Source organism: Rhinatrema bivittatum, unplaced genomic scaffold, assembly GCF_901001135.1.
Source record: "Rhinatrema bivittatum unplaced genomic scaffold, aRhiBiv1.1, whole genome shotgun sequence".
Taxonomy (NCBI): domain Eukaryota; kingdom Metazoa; phylum Chordata; class Amphibia; order Gymnophiona; family Rhinatrematidae; genus Rhinatrema; species Rhinatrema bivittatum.
This window is the reverse complement of record NW_021820695.1, coordinates 101,088-117,725: the sequence shown is the minus strand read 5'-3', so window position 1 is coordinate 117,725 and position 16,638 is coordinate 101,088. Positions and strand designations below refer to the sequence as shown.

The window sequence follows — 16,638 nt, the reverse complement described above, 5'->3', positions numbered from 1 at the left end:
TGGAATGGTTTCTTGCTACCAATTCTTTTACTCTGATCACTTTGAAACGGAAGAAGGAAATATACTATTTAGTTAAAATACATACAAAACCTTACTAAGATAACCTGAAAGTAATGAGGTTATATGATTTATTAATCAAAGGGCCATAACATAGTACCTTTAGATCCTTTTTGTTTGTTTTTTTAAACTGCAGTATTTTACAGATAAATTTAACAGAGGTTCTGGCAAACTATAATTGGTACGCTTTCATCTGTTTCACAAAAAGCTAAAAAGCTGAATCAACTCCACAGTGATTTCAACCTTTGGATCTCGAGTTTCCCATTATATTAGCGGCTGACTGAGCCATCCTTCGGGTTGAACTACACTTCTGAAACAGGTTATTCAGACTGCAACGAATGACAACTTACCTTGCTGAAGAAAAGCTTCTGTAGCCATTTCTCCGGTTCCTGCAATGATGCATTCTTCAGCAGGGTGCTTTTTGTTGTAATGCCTTTTCAAGGACCCAGCTATATTGCAGGAATAGTGGCAGTGGGCACAATGGAAAGGCTGTCAATAATAATATAAAACAGTGAAGAGGAGTATTTGTGGGTGATAATGTGTCATGACAATTTTATGCTTAATTATATATCATATGTTACTGTGTCATAAGCCATTTTTGAATCCTATGGTGGGAAAAAGGAGAAGTACAAATACAAATGAGTTCAGATCCATTTGGGTTTTCAGGATACAAGGATATGCAAATGGATCCCATGTATATTCATTGTGGATACCCTAAAACCCTAACTGGCTGTGAGGGTTACCAGGACAGGTTGGGAAAGCCCTGGAATAGTCTCTAAAACAGGGGTAGGCAACTCTGGTTCTGGAGTACCACATACAGGTTTTTCAGGACATTCACAATGAATATGCATGAGAGGTATTTGCACCTCATGCATATTCATTCGTTCGTGCCACTCTAGGACCGGAGTTGCCTACCCCTATTCTAAAAGCACCAGTTTTATACCTGGATTGTAATTAATGCTACTACTTTATTCACTCAAAGCAGCTCACAATCAGAGAATTGCACTCAGGTGGAAGACTGAAGTGCTATTTTTTTCTAATTATTTTATTTATTTAGATTTCTAAACTGCCTTCTCAACCAAACCAGTTGGTCCAAGGTACAAAATTAAAATCATTGCTCAATACAATACAAACAAAAAAAAAATCAGACAATTAAAAACAGAACCTATTACAAATAACATAAAATATCCTTTTGGTGGGGTCATTAGGGATAATTTCTCTTACTAAACTCATATACATCTTAAAAAAAAATACAAACACCCTATTGATGAGAACACTATGCAATTTGAATAATTCTCAATAACAGTCACTTACATCTTTGCCAACAAAATACAATGCAGAAAGAAAAAAAACATACATCCAGCCTTTGTAGAAAATAGTGCTAGGAGAAACAACAATGAGACACGAATCATAATATCTGTGCATATTATAGAAAAGATTGAAAATGGAAAACCTAATTGCTGCAGTATAAAGGCAATTGATTGTCTTGTTCTCTTATATTTCCTTATCAAAGTCGTGGGACATAACAGAACAGTGGAGAAAAAAAAGTGATTCAGACTATTAAAGAGTTACAATAAAAAGGCTACATAAACACCAACTAGAGGAAGAGAACCATGTTGAAACACATACAAAAAAAATCAAAGCATCAAAGCAAAAAAATCCCCAAGCAGCTTTGTTACAAATCCCATAATTGCTTTTTAATCAGCCGGTTAGCTCAAACCACACTCTGCAGCCTGTTGAGTCAAACTGCTGCATTTAAATGAATTTCTTTCAAATATGAAGAGGTAAACATTTAAATGTTTTCATCTATTGCATTTAAATAAGAAACCAATAATGCTTAACATCAAACAATTTAGTGCTAACAGAATGTCTTCTGAGTAAATGAATCAGTCATTAAGAATGAATGTTCCAAACAAATATCTGCCTTGAGAGCTTCGAAACACAACTTTCTGGGTTTAATACTGATGAGATTCTATGCCAGTTGCGTTTTATAATGGGATATGATTATATAATTATATTTTGAGATATTAAATTATATTTTGAGTCATTTGTTATTACTTCCTAAGTATCAACATTTGCATCATTATGCACAGAAGTACTGAGACTCTTATTCCTAATCAATCATGTTTGTAGCAAATCGATACTACTTTCTGTTGACGTTTTTGGGGAAAAAAAAGATATTTATAATCAACCCCTTATTTCTATCTCAGTTAAGTTCAATAAAACAAATTCTGAAACTAAGTCTTACGTTAACTAGCAAGACCTCCATTTTAAATGTAGAAATATATAACATGATATTAGATAAGGACCGTAAGGCCCATCTAGTTAGTTCAATATCCTTCCTGTTGCAATACTATAGACCCAAGTTAATTGCCTGCTTTACATTCATTGTCTCACAAATAAGGATCCCTATGTTTCTCCCCTGCTTTCTTGAATTCTTTTGCTGTTTTGATCTCCACCAAGTCTACTGAGAGGCTGATCTGTGCATCCACCACCCTTTCTGCCACACAGCATGTAAATGCAGAATTAAAACAGTGATGCAATGGAACAAATATATAGTTTCATATTGACTTAATGGCTTTTCCTAGGAAGAAACTGAACTACCATATCAATTTTATCATCGTTTGTGTCTCACACTTTTCTACAGAGATTTCAAAGTGTGTTGCATTTAATTATGGTTCAGTAAAAAGGATAAGGGACATCAGAGGATTACAATCTGCAGGCTATAGTAGACATGAGTAACATAAGTAGCATTACAGTGAGGAGATATAGGAAGCAATACTACTTTGTATACTTCTTCTGTAATAGTTTCAGGATTCAGCATATCTGAGATTGCATATTCTCAACTTTACCTTTGATGGTCTGGATTATGATCTTTATTCCATTTTCAAAGACAAGAACAAGTCAGAGATTATGGGATAAAAGGAAATCCATAAAGAAGCAATATAGATATATCTAAATAAAGAATGATACACTTAGCTTACGACAACTTTATTGGAGTTTTGTTTCAATTTTAGTTTGCATAAAAACCCATTTAACGTGAACTAAGTGGGTTTTATGCACATATTTGATTGCGGTTTGCTTAATTAACATGGACTCACTAAACAAAACAAAAATGAAACTACAGCACATCCCTATTACAGTTCTGTTCGGCTGCAGATTCTTCTGTATGCACAATCTATGCAGCGCAGAGGTGCCATCTAGAGTTGATGGCCTCCACTCGATAACAGAGGGGGAGATCCTCTGCACCTGGGGCATCCACCCCCTAAAAGGGAAATACCACATATGAATTGGCACAGTGGTTGCCTGGGGAGTTGGTCCACACTCGAAACTGGAAACCCGCCATAGCAATTTCACATCCCAACTTAGAACATAGTTATCATAATCTGTACAACACAGGTCGCCCTGTGACTATTTTTGTTGAATATTTTAAGACCTTAATTCTTAATCTTTGTAAATAGATCACACATTTTTAAAATTCTTTTGAAAACATTTCTGGTAGTTAAATAAGTTCAACAAATAGAATTAAAAGAAGCTGGAATAGAGAACAGTACACTATCCCTAGTCAGCAGATAAGAACGTAAGAAATTGCCATACTGGGTCAGACTAAGGGTCCATCAAGCCCAGCATCCTGTTTCCAACAGTGGCCAATCCAGGCCATAAGAACCTGGCAAGTACCCAAAAACTAAGTCTATTCCATGTGCTAGTAATAGCAGTGGCTATTTTCTAAGTCAACTTAATTAATAGCAGGTAATGGACTTCTCCTCCAAGAACTTATCCAATCCTTTTTTAAGAACATAAGAACATAAGAAATTGCCATGCTGGGTCAGACCAAGGGTCCATCAAGCCCAGCATCCTGTTTCCAACAGAGGCCAAAACCAGGCCTCAAGAACCTGGCAATTACCCAAACACTAAGAAGATCCCATGCTACTGATGCAATTAATAGCAGTGGCTATTCCCTAAGTAAAATTGATTAATAGCCATTAATGGATTTCTCCTCCAAGAACTTATCCAAACCTTTTTTGAACCCAGCTGCACTAACTGCACTAACCACATCCTTTGGCAACAAATTCCAGAGCTTTATTGTGCGTTGAGTGAAAAAGAATTTTCTCCAATTAGTCTTAAATGTGCTACTTGCTAACTTCATGGAATGCCCCCTAGTCCTTATATTATTCGAAAGTGTAAATAACAGAGTCACATCTACTCATTCAAGACCTCTCATGATCTTAAAGACCTCTATCATATCCCCCCTCAGCCGTCTCTTCTCCAAGCTGAACAGCCTTAACCTCTTCAGCCTTTCTTCATAGGGGAGCTGTTCCATCCCCTTTATCATTTTGGTTGCCCTTCTCTGTACCTTCTCCATCACAACTATATCTTTTTTAAAGATGCGGCGACCAGAATTGTACACAGTATTCAAGGTGCGGTCTCACCATGGAGCGATACAGAGGCATTATGACATTTTCCGTTCTATTAACCATTCCCTTCCTAATAATTCTTAACATTCTATTTGCTTTTTTGACTGCTGCAGCACACTGAGCCAACGATTTTAAAGTATTATCCACTATGATGCCTAGATCTTTTTCCTGGGTGGTAGCTCCTAACATGGAACCTAACATCGTGTAACTACAGCAAGGGTTATTTTTCCCTATATGCAACACCTTGCACTTGTCCACATTAAATTTCATCTGCCATTTGGATACCCAATCTTCCAGTCTTGCAAGGTCCTCCTGTAATGTATCACAGTCTGCTTGTGAATTAACGACTCTGAATAATTTTGTATCATCCGCAAATTTGATAACCTCACTCGTCGTATTCCTTTCCAGATCATTTATATATATATATATTGAAAAGCACTGGTCCAACTACAGATCCCTGAGGCACTCCACTGTTTACTCTTTTCCACTGAGAAAATTGACCATTTAATCCTACTCTCTGTTTACTGTCTTTTAACCAGTTTGTAATCCACGAAAGGACATCGCTTCCTATCCCATGACTTTTTAGTTTTCGAAGAAGCCTCTCATGAGGGACTTTGTCAAACGCCTTCTGAAAATCCAAATACACTACATCTACCGGTTCACCTTTATCCACATGTTTATTAACCCCTTCAAAAAAATGAAGCAGATTTATTAGGCAAGACTTCCCTTGGGTAAATCCATGTTGACTGTGTCCCATTAAATCATGTCTTTCTATATGCTCTACGATTTTGATCTTGAGAATAGTTTCCACTATTTTTCCCGGCACTGAAGTCAGCCTCACTGCTCTATAGTTACCCGGATCGCCCCTGGAGCCTTTTTTAAATATTGGGGTTACATTGACCACTCTCTAGTCTTCAGGTACAATGGATGATTTTAATGATAGGTTACAAATTTTAACTAATAGATCAGAAATTTCATTTTTTAGTTCCTTCCGAACCCTAGGATGCATACCATCCGGTACAGGTGATTTGCTACTCTTTAGTTTGTCAATCTGGCCTACTACATCTTCCAGGTTCACAGTGATTTCGTTCAGTCCGTCTGACTCATCACCCCTGAAAACCATCTCCGGAACTGGTATCTCCCCAACATCCTCATTAGTAAACACGGAGGCAAAGAATTCATTTAGTCTTTCTGCAATGGCCTTATCTTCCCTAAGAGCCCCTTTAACCCCTCTGTCATCTAATGGTCCAACTGACTCCCTCACAGGTTTCTTGCTTTGGATATATTTTTAAAAGTTTTTATTATGAGTTTTTGCCTCTTATGGCCAACTTCATTTCAAATTCTCTCTTTGCATGTCTTATCAATGTTTTACACTTACCTTGACAATGCTTATGTTTTATCCTACTTTCTTCAGATGGATCCTTCTTCCAATTTTTGAAGCATTTTTTTTTGGCTAAAATAGCCTCTTTCACCTCACCTTTTAACCATGACGGTAATCGTTTTGCCTTCCTTCCACCTTTCTTAATGCGCGGAATACATATGGACTGCGCCTCTAGGATTGTATTTTTAAACAATGTCCAAGCCTGTTGAACACTTTTAACCTTTGCAGCTGCACCTTTCAGTTTTAAACACAGCTACACTAACTGCACTAACCACATCCTCTGGCAACAAATTCCAGAATTTAATTGTGCATTGAGTGAAAAAGAACTTTCTCCGATTAGTTTTAAATGTGCCACATGCTAACTTCATGGAGTGCCCCCTAGTCTATTATCCGAAAGAGTAAATAACCGATTCACATTGATTCGTTCTAGACCTCTCATGATTTTAAACACCTCTATCATATCCCCCCTCAGCTGTCTCTTCTCCAAGCTGAAAAGTCCTAACCTCTTTAGTCTTTCCTCATAGGGGAGCTGTTCCATTCCCCCTTATCATTTTGGTAGCCCTTCTCTGCACCTTCTCCATCACAAGTATATCTTTTTTGAGATGCGGCAACCAGAATTGTACACAGTATTCAAGGCGCGGTCTCACCATGGAGCGATACAGAGGCATTTTGCCATTTTCCTTTTTATTCACCATTCCCTTTCTAATACTTCCCAAAATTCTGTTTATAGTCAATTAGAAAGAAATTAGAGGTTTGGCATAATCTAAAAGATTGTGAAGATACAGAACACTAGAGATGTGCATTCGTTTTAAACGAAATTGTCTAATTTGTCATGATTCCCTCCCTCCTACGATGCTATACTATCTCCCATATACACTATCCTATATTCCTTATATTAAGGAGATTTTTTATGTTCGCCTGTTCTTAAGCTTCATTTCTACGCTGCTCTTGTGTTATCTCCCTCCCAGTTCTTTCTCCCTGTTAATATATACTTTCAAACCTGCTGTTCAAATGTGAACCGATATGATGTCCCTACTAATACCGGTATATAAAAGCCTCTAAATAAATAAATAAATAAATAAATAAATAAATACATGATTCGGAAGCATTCAAAAAACAAAATAAATTTTTCTGAAATTTTGGAAAAATTCATATTTTGTATTAGGACCACAAAAAAAACCCAAAAAACAAAAAACCGCAGAAAATAAGAAATTACCCGCAGGGGACCCGAACTGAACCATGAAACAAACAAACACCCCCCCCCCCCCCCCCCCCCCCCCGATACATCTCTACAGAACACTAGGACTGAAGTGACTGTCCTGGAAGATCACCATCCCAGAAGAGCTAAAGAACCTGATACAATTTATTTATTTATTTATTTATTTAAAGACTTTTATATACCGAAGATCATGTACTAGTACATATCGCTTTGGTTTACAGATAACCAGCATTAGAATTACCATATACATGGTGTACATAGAACCATAAACAATCAACAGTGTACATTAATAAATAAGGAATACATTAAACATGGAGTATTACGCATTAAAAAACGTTAAATTTGAAACGGTAAACAATTAATGAATAAGGTATACATTGAACATGGCGTAACAATACATTGTCAAAGCTATAAAGTTGAATACAGAACATCACATGATTATCAGGAAAGCAAAATAATGACAATACATACTTTAGAGCTATTAAAATAAATGGAGGGTTAGAAGAGCAAAATGCCTGACTGGCTGCAATAAAAGTGGAGGTCCAAACATTTATCTGTCTAAATGGCTAAAGACTTGTGCACCTAAATTCTAGCCACATAATTGGTTATGCGGCCAGAATTTAGATGCATTAAGGCAGGTGGCGTTCCGGAGGCAGAGGAGCGGAGTTATATAGGTTTATCTGGCTAACTAGCTGAGCCAGTCAGCGGCTGAATATTGCCCCTGTGATACCTGCATTTCTCTGTGAGCTTGGGCCAGACAGGAACCTTTGCAACCATTGGCACAACTGAGCCCTGACAGGCCCACACAGAACACAGCAGAAGGCAGCAATGGGAGAGGTGATGGAGGCAGATGGGGAAGGAGGCTGAAGTGAGGGAAGGAAAAGGGAAAGACTGAAGACAAGGAAAGAAAAAAAGGAAGGTTAGAGGATCCACATGTTATATGGGAGAAAAGTAAAATCAAATCAGGAACATTAACATTGACACAGAGTGTGAGCTCCTTGGTTGTGGAGCGATTAGTGCAGCCAGGCTGGAGAACCCGCTAGCCCTGCCTGCTGTTGATAGCAGGCAGCCATGCTCAAGCTGGGGCAAGGCTAGACTTCACCTTTACCAGTCTTCCCCTGCAGGTTGAGCCCTTAGATACTGAGACCAGTAGGACTTAGGCAAGGAACCAGCAGAACAGTTACGCAGAGTCAGAACACAGCAAAGATCAGGGCAGGCGACTAACTGGCAGCATCTGAATCCATGTAGAGGTCAGAGTCAGGGTCCGAGCAGAGATCAAGGCACAAGAAGTCAGTCAGAGAGACTAGGGAAAAGCGGAGGACCAGAAGAAGGTTGGAATGAAGCAAGGTAGGGGCAACACTGGACTTTGCATGTAACATACAGTTGTGCTCTCCGGTGTGCGAAGTTGTGCGCATAGGTTTGGTGCGCACGCTGTTGTGCGCACAGGTCGAAGTTAAGCGCTAAGCACAGTAAGCGCGTAGCTATGCGCATCGCTTGCGCACTCAGTACTTTGGTGCGCGACATTGTGCATGCAAGTTTTTGTGCGCACGGGTCGGAACGGCGGACAGGGCGGCGAACCGGGCAAAATGGTGACTTCCACCACGCGGACAATATGGCGACCACCTCGGAGGGTCTCCACGTGGGAGACCCTCGGATCTGACTGGGGTCTAGCCCTGCTAGGGCAGATCAACCCGGTGGCACTGGCCCCGGCTGGTGACCTGTGCGTCTCCGCAAGCTTCGGAGACCGGAGACTTTTAAATAGATTTCTACCTTACCTTGTCTCGGCGCTTCCCGGTCTTGTTCCGGGCGGTCTCCGGCTGCGGGCGGAGAGGGAAAATACCTTCACTGCTGCGCTCGAGGTTGCACCCGCTGCCTCTCAGCCTCACCCGATGTCGGGGGCTAGGTCCCCGCCAAGAGTCGGCCGCCGGACCGAGGCTTACCTCCGAGGGATCGCGTAAATCACCTTGGGAATTCTCAACTCTGGGGGGGGACCCAATGGGTGTCACTGCAGGAGAGCGGGGCTAGTCTGTAGAGGTAAGATTTCTTCTTAATTTGGTTTTTCTTTGGTAAAATTACTCTAACGCCGTGCGAGCGTGCATAGAGTCCCTAACTGCTATGGAGACTGAAAATACTGAAGAGCTGCACTTCTTGAAGGGGTATATGTACTAGGGCTGATGTCAGACTGAAATCTGATCCGTCTTCAACTGCTATCAGGAGTACACTATACCCATTGGTCCTGAGTCCATCTGCTAAACGCTAGGAAATGGATTTGACAAATTCTGTGAAATGATTTTTATTTGTTAACGAGTGTTGCATGCTCCACTTCTCTTGACCCATTTCTATTTAAATTTCAAAGACATTACTAAGTTCTAGAAAAATACGAAGTCCATCAAACAGGTGGGAGGTTGAAAAGGCATATGTGGTGGAATAGTTATTTGGATAGGTCAGTGAATGATAATATTTGTTTTTCAAAGCTGGAGAGAAAGAGAGGGGGGGGGAGAGAGAGTGAGAGAGAGACACACACACAGGCTGATACTGTAAAGTGCTCTCAGCTGAGCGCACTGTTTAACCCTGGTTGGATGGGCGTTTTGGACACGCGTCCGTAACCCCTTTATACAATAAGGAGTTTATTGCATGCATAATGTTGAGATTACTTACCTGATAATCTCCTTTTCCTTAGTGTATGCAGATGGACTCAAAACAAATGGGTATAGTGTGCTCGTGCTAGCAGTTGGAGACAGATCTGACGTCAGCACGGGTACATATACTCCCACAGGAAGTGTAGCAAATCAGTAATCTTCCTTGCAAAAGCTGGTATGGATATATGTGTGACTGACAGATCGATTAAATGAACAGGATTACCCTGACCAATTGATGGTAGCTGGACACCGCCAGTGTACTCAGCCGGAAGGCGTCGACACCCGGCAGGGTGGATGCCCTATATAAGAAAATGTCTTACCTTGAGTCAGCGAATCCCCATGTATACCGGCAGCCGGGTGGGATGCTGAGTCCATCTGCATACACTAAGGAAAAGGAGATTATCAGGTAAGTAATCTCAACATTTCCTAGCGTATAGCAGATGGACTCAAAACAAATGGGATGTACAAAAGCTACTCCCGGACTGGGCGGGAGGCTGCCCGAGGACCGATTAGGATTGCCCTTGCAAATGCTGTGTCCTCCCTGGCCTGGACCTCCAGACGGTAGAATCTGGAGAAGGTATGGAGGGAGGACCACGTCGCCGCTTTACATATCTCTGCAGGCGACAGCATCTTAGTTTCTGCCCAAGAGGCGATTGTGTTCTGGTAGAATGAGCCTTGACCTGTAGAGGTCAAGGCTCATTCTACCAGGTGGTTTTCCTGCCTCTACGTAGGTTGCCTTGATAACTTCTTTAATCCAGCGGGCGATGGTCGGCCGTGGGGCCGCTTCCCCTTGCTTCTTCCCGCTGTGCAGGACGAACAGGTGGTCTGTCTTTCGTACTGCTTCTGACATTTCCAGGTATCTGGACAGCAGTCTGCCGATGTCGAGATGGCATAGCATTCAACCTTCTTCCGACTTCTTCATACCTTCCGTGGTAGGCAAGGTTGAGGTGAAATTGTGAGACTACTTTGGGTAAAAAGGAAGGAACCGTGCGAAGATGGTTAGCCTGTGGAGTGATTCTGAGAAATGGATCATGGCAGGACAGTGCTTGTAGCTCTGAAATGCGGCGTGCTGAACATACGGCCAGCAAGAACACCATCTTCAAGGTTAACAAACGGAGAGACAGGCCTCGAAGGGGCCTGAAGGCGGATCCCGCAGGAAATTCCAATACTAGGTTGAGGTTCCACAAGGGCACTGGCCACTTCAGTGGCGGGCGAATGTGTTTGACTCCTTTCAGGAAACGTGAAACGTCTGGGTGTTTGGCAATGGAGTTGCCATCACTCCTGGGACCGTAGCAAGATAGTGCTGCCACTGAACTTTGATGGAGCTGAGGGACAGACCCTTCTGAAGTCCATCTTGTAGGAAAGTCTAAAATGAGAGGAATCTTAGCGGCATGTGAATTGGTGCTGTGAGAGTCGCACCAGGCTTCAAAAACTCTCCAGATCCTGATATATATCAGTGATGTGGAGAACTTGCGTGCTCGGAGGAGTGTATCTATTCCCGGCTCCGAGTATCCTCTTTTCTTCAATCTAGCCCTCTCAATGGCCAGACCGTAAGAGAGAATTGAGCTGGATCCTCGTGGAGGATGGGACCTTGCTGCAGCAGGTCCCTGTGTGGAGGCAGGGGTAATGGATTCCCTGCCAGTAGTCTTCTCATGTCTGCGTACCAGAATCTTCTTGGCCAGTCCGGGGCCACTAGAAGAACTAGGCCTCTGTGCCGCCAAATCTTGTGTATAATGGCGCCCAGCAGGGGCCATGGAGGAAAGGCATAGAGCAGGATCCCCTGAGGCCATGGTTGTACCAGGGCATCGATCCCCTAGGATAGAGGATCCCGCCTGCAGCTGAAATATCTGGGTACTTGAGTGTTGGACCTGTCCGCTAGTAGGTCCATGCCCGGCGTCCCCCACTGGTCCACAATCATCTGGAAAGCTGTGGGCGACAGCTGCCATTCCCCCGGATTTAGGCTTTCTCTGCTGAGGAAGTCTGCCGTGGTGTTGTCCTTCCTGGTGATGTGGACGGCGGAGATGTCCTGGAGATTTGCTTCCGCCAAAGTCATCAGGGGGGCTATTTCTAGAGATACCTGTCGGCTTCTGGTTCCTCTGTTTCGGAGTCTGCGGGCAAATCGCAGGCAAGCTAGCCTGACTGCCCATGCCTCTAGTCGGTTGATGTTCCACCCCGACTCTTCTCTGTTCCACCGCCCTTGGGCGGTGAGTTCCTCGCAGTGTTGCTCCCCATCCGTTCAGGTTGGCATCTGTAGTGAGCAGGGTCCAGGTTGGGGAGGACATTCTCGACCCCCGGCTCATGTGGCCGGGCTGCAACCACCACCGTATCTGATTTCGCACTCTGGCTGGTAGAGGTAGGTGTATGGTGTAGTTCTGTGATCGTGGGCTCCACCGAGATAGGAGGGCGCGTTGTAATGGTCTCATATGAGCCCGCGCCCATGGTATCACCTCCAGAGTGGATGCCATGAGGCCGAGGACCTGTAGGTAATCCCAAGCTGTGGGCCGGGTGGTGCTCAGCAGGGCCTGCAGACGATTCCGGAGCTTTGATCTCCTCTTGGATGTCAGACTGACCTTGTCTTCCTGGGTGTCGAATCGGACTCCTAGGTATTCCAGTGACTGAGAAGGCTGCAGGGAACTCTTGTTCAAGTTTACTACCCATCCTAGGCTTTCCAGAAGAGCTATAACTCTGTTGGTTGCCTGTTGGCTCTCCTCCGGTGACTTTGCCCTGATTAGCCAATCGTCCAGGTAGGGATGGACGAGAAGTCCTTCCTTCCTGAATGCCGCCGCCACTACTACTATGACCTTGGTAAAGATCCGCGGTGCGGTGGCTAACCCGAAGGGTAAAGCTTGGAACTGGAAGTGTTGGCTCATAACTTTGAAGCGTAAATAGCGCTGGTGATCCCGATGGATTGGGATATGCAAGTAGGCTTCCGACAGATCTAGGGATGTGAGAAACTCCCCTGGCTGTACTGCATGTGAAAGCTGGGGACCCGTAGGTGTCGGTTGACTGACTTGAGGTCCAGGATGGGCCTGAAAGTGCCCTCCTTCTTGGGTACTATGAAATAAATAGAATAATGCCCAGAATTTATCTCCCCTGCAGGCACTGGGATTATGGCTTTTAGGGACAGGAGCCTCCGCAAGGTAACTTCTAGTGCCGCCTTTTTGAGGGGTGAACAAGGAGATTCCACAAACTTGTCCGGCGGGAGCCGAAGAAAGTCCAGGTAATACCCTTCTCAGATGATGGCGAGGACCCACTGGTCCGAGGTGATCTCGACCCACCTGTGATAGAAGAGGGTTAGCCTGCCCCCTATGGCTGCTACCCCCGGATGGGTCGGCTGATTGTCATTGTGGGGTACGGCCGGGACCAGAACCAGAGCCGGTTCTCCTCTTCTTGTGCTTAGTCCGAAAGGGCTGGTTCCTGGCCTGAGAACGAGGTGCTTGGTAGCGAGCCCTATAAGGGTTGAAGCGCTGAGAGTATCTACCTCTGGATGGTCTAGGAAAAGAACGCTGGCTCCTCCTCGACCTGTCTTCTGGTAGACGGGGTAATGGAGAGGCGCCCCATCTATTAGCCAGTTTCTCGAGATCGCTGCTGAACAGTAGGGATCCCTTAAAGGGTAGTCTTGTGAGGCGTGTCTTGGAGGAAGAGTCGGCCGCCCAATTACATAGCCAGAGCTGTATCCTGGCTGCCACTGAGGATGACACTCCCTTGGCTGCCATACGGACTAGGTCGGAGGCTGCGTCAGTGAGGAACAATAGAGCTGATTCCATTTCTTCTCTCGGGGTGTTGTTCCTAGCTTGTGATAAACAGGAACACGTCACCACGGGGCAGCAGGTCGCAATTCGTAGGGACATGGCTGCCACCTCAAAAGCTTGTTTCAGAATGGCGTCCATGCGCCGGTCATGTGTATCCTTGAGGGCCACTCCCCCCTCCACCGGAATGGTGGTGCACCTCACAATTGCGCTAACTATGGCGTCTACCTTGGGGCACGCCAGCAGCTCCTTGGTCGCTGGGTCCAGAGGGTACATGCCCGACAAGGCCCGACCCCCTTTGAATGAGGCCTCCGGCGCATTCCATTCCAGATCGATTAGCTGCTGTGCTGCTTGTAGGAGGGGAAAATGGTGAGCCGTTTGGCGCAGGCCCTCTAGCAGGGGGTTCATTCTAGGTTCCCCTGGGGTGTCCTGGCCCGGAATAGCCAATTCTGACAGGCATTGAGAGACCAGGCCTGGGAGATCCTCCTTCCGAAAGAAGCGTCTCATGGTCCAATATGGTTCTATCTCCGAGGGGAGTTCTCCCTCCTCGGGGGGCTCCTCGTCTTCCTCGGAGCAATCCGAATCCCCATAAGTGGGGCTTCCGGGTGGCGAGTGACCGTGCCTAGGTCTTGAGGGTCCAGGGGCCGGATCATTCGGTACGGAAGGACCCAGTCGAGGAGCAGACTGCATCTGGACAAAGGCGTGAATCCCCTTGAATAATTCCACCCAGGAAAGCGAAGCCGGATCTGGCCTTAGGGGCACCAGGTCTCTCGGGTTCCCTGGCTGTTCACCGCGGCCTGCTAACTCCGGAGTGTTCCCTGAGGAACTGGCAAGTATGCTGGGCTGGGACCGGTCCTGTCCTGGAACTCCCAGGGCCTCCTCACATTGGGCGCATAAGGGAGTCTGCATCCTCGCTCAGTGTGGCTCTGAGGTTGTATGCTGAGCAGAGGCTTAGAGCTCTTATGCCTGATTCTGGAGGTGCCGGCTCTGCGGACGCATGGGCTCTCTTACGCTCCATTTCAGCTGTTATTTCCTTCCAGCCGGAGTATGCACCTTGTAATATGTGCCGCCTACTAATATGCGCTTATCCCCAGGCGCTTATCAACGGGCGCTTATCAACGGGCGCCTATGAATGCGCGCTTCTCAATATGCGCTGAGCATCATGCGCCTAGAAACGGGCGTCTTATGAACGTGCGCCTATCAACAGGCGTCTATGGACGTGCGCCTAAGAACGGGCGTCTATGGACATGCGCCTAAGAACGGGCGTCTATGGACATGCGCCTAAGAACGGGCGTCTATGGACGGGCGCCTATGGACGGGCGCCTATGGACGGGCGCCTATGGACGGGCGCCTATCTATCAGCGTGCGCTGAGCAACGTGCGCCTATCCGCGTGCGCCCTAGCAACGTGCGCCTATCAGCGTGCGCCTATCAGCATGCGCCCAGGTGGCGAAGGCGGGCAAGCAGGCAAAAATGGCGACCTCCTTGGCGGGCTGCCACGTAGGCAGACCCCGCTAATCCTCACTTCCTCGGAGACCACAGTAAAGATGTACACCTTACCTTGTCTTCGGCGCTTCCCGGCTGCAACCCGGGCGGTCTCCGGCTGCGGGGGAAGAGGGTGAGTACCTTCACCGCCGCGCTCGAGGAAGTGCACCCGCTGCCTCTAGGCCGTGCCCGAACTCGTCTCGCTCGGGGGCCAAGTCCTCACCGGGACCGAGGCTGCCTCTATGCCGCGCCCGAGTCCTTCTCACTCGGGGGCTAGGTCCCTGCCGCGAGTCGGCCACCGGACTGAGGCTCTTACCTCCGAGGGATCACGGAAATCAGCTCGGGAAACTCAACTGGGGGAGGGACCGAATGGTATCACCGCAGGAGTGCGGGGCTCGTCTTCAGGTAGGTTTCTTCTATGAATTTAGTCGTTAGAATTTGGAAACATGCTCAGCGAGCGTGAGGTAGCTCCAAACTGCTTTGGAGACGAAAATTACTGAATTGCTGCACTTCCTGTGGGGGTATATGTACCCGTGCTGACGTCAGATCAGTCTCCAACTGCTAGCACGAGCACACTATACCCACTTGTTTGAGTCCATCTGCTACACGCTAGGAAATAACAGTTTTCTCTTCAGAGCAGGTTCCATTTACCGTCACACGCTCTGTAAACCAGTTTGCAATCTATGCTACCACATTGGTGCTCACTCCCAAGCTTCTCATTTTATTCACGAATCTTCTATGTGGGATCCTATCAAAAACTTTAGTAAAATCCAAGTAAAGCCCATCGAGTGCTCTTCCCTGATCCAATTCTCTAGTCACCCAATCAAAAAAATCAGATTTGTCTCACAGGACCTTCCCCTGGTGTATCCATGCTGTCTCGGATCAAGCAACCCACTGTATTGTAGATAGTTTAATATCGTTTCCTTCAGCAGAGTCTCTATTAATTTTCCCACCACCGAGGTGAGAAGTGTAACTGAGAAAGAACCTTGCACAATGGGAGTGTAACTGAGAAAGAACCTTGCACAATGGGAGTAATATTGCCAAGACTGCTGAGCCTTGCAGTACACCTGTACAGAATGCATACAGGTTGGAGCAGGCAATACAAATTAATATTTATAATTACAATTATGCAAATATGTATTTATTTTATTTTTTATTTATTTGCTTTTACATACAGACATTCATTGGGGTATATCTTATCGGTTTACATATTAACTTGGAGAATAATAAGACTAAGGTGTCTTATTATTATTACATTGTAACAGTAACAAACTCAAGAACTTATTACATTGAAACAGTAAGAACATAGGGAACAGTTTGGAACTTAAGTGTATTAAGCGAGCATACAATAAGGCATTATAGCATTGTAACGTTTACAATGTATCATGAGATTGGGAAGGAAAGGTAACAGATTGGAGCTAGGAGCTGGGAAGGAAAATACATTGTGGCGTGGTGAATTTTGTTAAAGATCTGTTAGGTGACAGGGCATTTTGGTTGGGAAACTTGGGTAGGTGGGGAGGGAAGGAAGGGGGTGGTAAGGGTGGTGGGGGGAAGGGGATGTGGGATTTAACATACAGTTTGGAAGCCATTTTGGAATAAATATAAGGCAAATCAGAATAATATAACTGAAGAAATTCCTATGGCTTCAAAGTGGCGCAACATAAAAGTAGTTGAGAGGAGATCAAGACGGCCGAA

The 16,638-nt window shown here is 45.1% G+C and overlaps 1 protein-coding gene across 1 annotated transcript in view; it reads right to left on the bottom strand.

The window, feature by feature from the left end:
• Positions 1-16,638, bottom strand: part of LOC115081960 (zinc finger protein ZFAT-like) — a 276,750-nt gene that overhangs the window by 174,593 nt on the left and 85,519 nt on the right. Inside the window, 1 exon segment of the mRNA XM_029586200.1 lies at positions 408-546. Coding sequence (XP_029442060.1) covers positions 408-546 — 139 coding nt within the window.